General features: G+C 41.0%; 1 protein-coding gene across 1 annotated transcript; it reads right to left on the minus strand.

The window, feature by feature from the left end:
* Positions 1–974: 974 nt before the first annotated feature.
* Positions 975–3,823, minus strand: LOC139714424 (protein unc-93 homolog A-like). Its single transcript, XM_071626133.1, has 3 exons — positions 2,780–3,823; positions 2,108–2,375; positions 975–1,189 (listed from the first exon to the last, which is right to left on the minus strand). Exons 1-3 carry the CDS (start codon positions 3,821–3,823, stop codon positions 975–977), a joined length of 1,527 nt encoding a protein of 508 aa, XP_071482234.1.
* Positions 3,824–5,835: the final 2,012 nt, after the last annotated feature.

Here is a 5,835-nt window from a genome sequence, read left to right on the forward strand (position 1 = left end):
CAAAACACAAATACGTTTAGGATACCTTGGCTATCCTTAACCTAAGGATTAAAAAAAAAAACTTTAATGAAATTAAAATTTCGGATGTCGTTGTTATAATCATTTTAAAGTAAGTATTCTTTCAAGGACTAGGTGCAGGTGACGTCATCGCTAGAACAGGTTGGTATTCTCCTTCCAATGCCTGGTATGTTTTAGGTCAAAATCACTTGTATTCAGGTTTCTACATCAAGTCTACATGTTAACATCATGCACCTCATCAATGACGTTAGTCCCATAATCAAATTTTGCTTCATGCATCATAATCGGATCGTCAAAAGTGAAATACAAATAAAAGCGTTTTAAGTGGTTTCTCTATATTATAACCAAAACCCAAAGAGCAATGTGGATTGTGTGAAAGCAGCAACGTGAGTAGAACACATCAATTAACGTTTGCGGAAAATCGAACAATCAACGCAAAAGTATTTTATGTTCAAAGTTTTGGTGTTATATGACTGGATAAGTAGACTACTAGATCTCATGACGTCATGTGTGCACAACAATATAAAGAAGATATACGGAGAATTCCACACACAAAAAACAATTGTTCTGAAAATTACACGTTCCATCAACTTGATACTGACATACATGTAATATGTTAAGGGCAGTAATTATTCCCCCTGCTTTCTGATAGCGGTTCGTAAAGTGCTCTTTAATTACGCTAGAAAATTTAAAGCTAGATGAATTTTCTTTATATTGTTGTGCACCCATGATGTCATACACTAAAGTAGTCTCCTTATCCAGTGGTTCCAACACCAATTTTTTTTTTTTTTAAATTCCTAACTTTTGCATCGATTGTCCAATTTTCCTCAAACTTTCACTGACGTGCTCTACTAATGTTGCTGCTTTCACTTTTTCTCACATTCACTTCACATTTCTCTTTCGGTTTTGGTTTCCTTTAATGCTTCTGTCCTGTCATTTTCTGGGGGAAAACTTAGTCAATGATGACAAGACCGCAAGAGGGCGTATTCCTCGAAGATGTAGCAAACGAGAGAAATTGATAAAAATGCCATCAAGCCATAGAGCTCTGCTGAAACGCAGATAATATGGGGAATGGCAAGGGCGTATGTCACTGCGAAACCAAGGGACTGCCAGAGACGGTAGTTTGCAAACGCCGGCTCCTGTGCATCGGGAAACAGCACTCCAAGAATTGCTGTAATGCAGTGATGAAAGTGAATTACATAAGAAATCAACTGTCAGGCAAATCGTTATTGAAAATATACAGTTTTACATGTAAGCAAATTTTTACGAACACTGAACTATGGCTTTCTATAGTTCAGTAGGTAGAGCACCGGGCTTACAATCCTGAGGTCTCGGGTTCGAATCCCGATGGAATCCCATTTTCTTTGCTCATTTTTCACTGAATAAATCATATTCATTTCTGGTCAGTTTTCTTCTGTTTGCGTTTGCTACATATTCAAAAAGCTGCATTACTTCGGTGATCCCTCGCATTTATCCCCAAGTTGAATTATCCTTCGGGTTTATGCCAGGTTCGTGCGTGTGTGTCACACACAAACACGCTGCTATAGCTTCTGACCATCCGAGCATTGAGAATTTATGGTTTATGGGACGAACACTGAACTATATAAGGCTTTCTATAGCTCAGTCGGTAGAGCACCGGGCTAGCAATCCCGAGGTCTCGGGTTCGACTTCCGATGGAATCCCATTTTCTTTGATCATTTTTTTTCACATAAGTTCACATAACAAGATATGTTCACACTTTTAGGCTGATGTCTCAACGAAGTTATGTAACTCTCAAGTTAATTTTAAGGTCTGGGACAGCTCCTTCTGAACTAAAGACAACTGCACTCAATTCCCAAGCTCTATGGACCACTGCACCGAGTGTGTGCTGTATAATAGGAACTTCCAAAATACTCGTCTACCATTGGCTATTTTCCTGGACCTGTCTCAGACTACGTGATATATTTCTCAGCAAGGATGCTTTATCATACAGAAGAATATTCTTACTCCAACTGACGAACTGCCCACAGGCAAAATAAAATGTTATTTTTCCAAACTGAAATATTGTTATAATACAGCCAACTACTTGCAAGAAGGAAGAGATGCTTACATTGTAACTGAGTTTGCAAGGCGGCGTCTCCGACTCCCCATCCCACCGACATCAAGATCAGGTTCCACATGGCCGAGGTGTGCGGGTTCCACACCTCAAAGACGATCATCAGAGCCAAGTGGAGGATGCCGCCAAAGATAAAGATGGCAATGCGACCAGTATACTTCTCTAGCTGTCCGAAGACGACCGAAGCGAGAGCGTCGGCTCCTCCAAAACCGATCATGACGTAACCAACCATCCCTGGTCCTTGCGTACAGCTCACGAACGCCTGATGTACATTGTGAGTTACAAGGAATGTAAATTGGGTGTTCAGCTAAGTCAGAAAGAGTATTCATCGATCAATGGGTAGAGGGAATAACAGTTTGTCGTGACATTATTAAAGATTGTTGCTATGCTTTTGTTTAGCATGTTCTTTAATTGGATAGTAATGATAAAGATAAGATATCTAATTTTTTTTTTAACAATATCGTATTACCTGGGACACAATTTTTTCTCCCTTCTTCACTGTTCTCATGCAATATAGATATAGGTCTGGTAAACTTTGCGATTGTGGTATTCCATCTTACAGAAAATAACTTTGAAGTACCATGTAAACTACATTTGTGTCCTTGTTACTCTCGTGCTCGTGATATGTGAAATGCCAATAAAGTGTTCTTATCGTCTAAAATCTACCTTTGTGAAATCTGCGCCAATGAAAGCTTGTTCAGCTCCGTTATAGATCATGATGGGAATAAGGAGTGACAAGAATGGAGATTTCATGAGATGCGTTGTAGATGTCAGGTGATCACACACGTTACTCCTCAGGTCACCAATATCCTGGTTACTCGTCCGTGGGAGTCTGTCCAGGAGGAGAGTCAAGGTAGCAACTGCCAGGAGACCAATTCCAATGTAGATGAAGAGGAGTACGGACACCTGTTTGTCGGCCACCACCCCTCCTCCTGCAGGAATGGTAAAATTGATGCCCCTACCGCAGCTGTCGCGACCACAGTGATACATCGTAACGGCAGTCGACGACGTATCATGGAGGACAAGTGAAGAGATCAGATTACCCCACACCTGAGCTGACTGAAAGAAGCAGAAGAAGATCCCGTTAAAGCGATTAATGATGGTTTCGGGAACGTCACCTGTCACATGAGCTTGTTGGATTGCTGATGTCGTCATATACGTACTCGCTGCGGCCCAAAATGGCGACGCAGCGATACCCAGTAAAACTGCAGCAGGAATGAGCGTGTACACCACTGGGTAGAAATTGGCTGCTGTATACAAGACGTAGAAGAAACAGCAAACTACAAGTGTCCACTTTACCCTTAAAAACCACACGATCAAAGGTGTTATAAAACTTGATAGGATGAGTGCAACATACAGCGCAAAGAGAGACGCCACCCCAAGCCCAGAACTATAGTTGAGACTACTTTGTAAATTTGCCAGAGCTCCGAAGGCACTCATTATTAGCATGAATGCAACGGAGACAACTAGTAGGTTTTTGAAGTATCGTAGTGGACTAAAATATTGCAGGCAAGGTGGGCTGTTGGTTGATTTTGGCAACGTCATAAGCGACTTGCCAAATTTCGACGTTCGGTCGCACCCCAGCAGTGACGAATGTTCATCGTTGGCTATTGCGGACTCAGAGACATCGCTGTTGATGTTTTGTGATTCTTCTTTCAACGCAACACGATCGTCTAAAATAATGTCACCTGGTCTCGGACTGTACGACATGCTTATGATGTAAGTCGACTCGCATTCACTTCGAAGACCTTGTTACTGTGTGAAAACTCTTTACTGACACTCATAGAGACTTGTGCAAAAAAGGAAAAATGTCAATTGAAATTACATTGCATAATGATGATCCACTAGGCAGATTCAAAATGGTATATACGCTAGTAAAGTTTCATCCGCACAGTCGTTTCCAAGCACCGTGAATTTCAAACGAAGAGTTGAAGAGTCTCATTCAGCGTCAATTGTGCCGATTGATCATCACGTCTTTTGAAAACAAAACAATGTGGACGATATGAAATACAATCATGCTAATATACCACCAGTTTATGATGCGCGGTTCTCAAATGACTGCCCGCACAGTAGGCAGAATTACAATACGTCAGGGCGTCCATGTCGCGTTTTCTTTTTATCGGAGTTTCAGTACCGTGAAGTCCCAGGGACATATCCCAATGCCATTGATTAATACAATGTACAAACTGAACGAAAATCGGTGATCCATGCAAGAGGGATTCAAAAGTACTAATGTGTTTGATGACCTCTCAAAGCAGTAGGGGAGAGCGGGGAGAAGTGGGACATTATTTCAAGTTCGCCGATTTTCTTCTGATATCTTTTTATAAAAGAGATGATTACATTTCCTTGCGGGCTTGCATGAAGGTTCATATGGTAGGTTACATAAAGAGCTATAAACTGGGGGTGGCACTGTTCTCAATTTTCTGCAGTTAATGAAAAGAAAAAACCTTATTTTGGGGGAGAAGTTGACCCACCCGTGGGTAAAGTGGGACAACGGCAAGGGAGAAATGGGACGGTGTTGGTAAAGTGGGGTAAAGTGTGACATCCTATAAACATGTCGGAAAAGTCAAAGTTTGAAGGCGTAATGAAACATTGGTAATGAAAACAGTCAAACATGCTTTAAAATGATCTTTATTTCAACAAAACAAGTTTGAACAACATGTTTGAAAATCTGAACTGTTTTACATGTAATGCTATTATGAGGGACAAATGGGACACGTTGTCCCAACTGTCCCTCACATGGCATATACATAGATATGTACAACTGCTCAGTAACCATGCAGGCATTTGTCAAAAACAAGTTATATTAGTTGCATATCAATAAGGCTCACCACCAGCTTCAATTGTGCCCTTGAAATCATGAATACAAAGACAACAGGGTAATTAACCTGATTTTTAAAAAAAATCATATTTGGGGGAAAATTTTCAATAGCAATTTATGCACACTTAGAATTTGCCGAACTGCATGGCTTTCTTAATGTGATGTATGGTTGCTAGGGACTTATTGTAGATATTAGCCAATCGCTGATTGGTTGAACAGTTTTTGATTCAGAGAACGTGTCCCACTTGACCCGCGTCCCAACTCACCCCGCTCTCCCCTATATAGCACAATTCATGGAAGCGTTTGAGTGCTCTTTCAAAAGCGTACCATATCAGTACCAGTACCGTGCCAGTTCCAATCACAGCGCTTGAACTCCCAGCGTACCGTACCGTGCCGTACCAAAAGTGAGCCACTTCCCGATGTGATCCGAGAGCGAACATTTTACCGTACCGTACCATGCCACAAAGCGCTTTAATGCAAAGTGATCCAAAATAAATCGTAGCGTATGCTCGATTACGTTTAACCACGAATCGCCCAGGTAATTTTGCCAATACTAAACATACGCGCTCGACTGGCGAACGTAGTGTAAGCTGGTTTTTCTTTTATGCCAAGCATGGTACTGTGATATAATATGTCAAGACTGTCATCTAGCAGATGATATTAACTATCGGCTACTTTATGACAACTGACGTAGTATAAACCCAATGATATCATACTCAAGTGTTAGTGACTGACTTCACACTCACACCCATCACATGGAATAACAATCAAACATTCTATACAGTTCTATACATTTATCAACAATTTATTCAAAGATAATCATCACAGCCAGGTGGAGGATCCCACCAAACATAAAGATGGCAATGCTACCAGTGTACTTCTCTAGCTGTCCGAAGCAAGA

This window comes from Diadema antillarum, unplaced genomic scaffold (assembly GCF_040938485.1).
Source record: "Diadema antillarum isolate AM-2024a unplaced genomic scaffold, OU_Dant_1.0 seq00002269_RagTag, whole genome shotgun sequence".
NCBI classification, from domain to species: domain Eukaryota; kingdom Metazoa; phylum Echinodermata; class Echinoidea; order Diadematoida; family Diadematidae; genus Diadema; species Diadema antillarum.

What these genes read in the sequence shown, in the direction of transcription:
- LOC139714424 (XM_071626133.1), bottom strand. Translation starts at nt 3,823, where the DNA reads ATGTCGTACAGTCCGAGACCAGGTGACATTATTTTAGACGATCGTGTT. An exon ending in TTGGCGCAGATTTCACAAAG is followed by an intron (nt 2,376 to 2,779) that starts GTAGATTTTAGA and finishes AATGTACATCAG; the next exon opens with GCGTTCGTGAGCTGTACGCA. An exon ending in CTTGCAAACTCAGTTACAAT is followed by an intron (nt 1,190 to 2,107) that starts GTAAGCATCTCT and finishes ACTGCATTACAG; the next exon opens with CAATTCTTGGAGTGCTGTTT.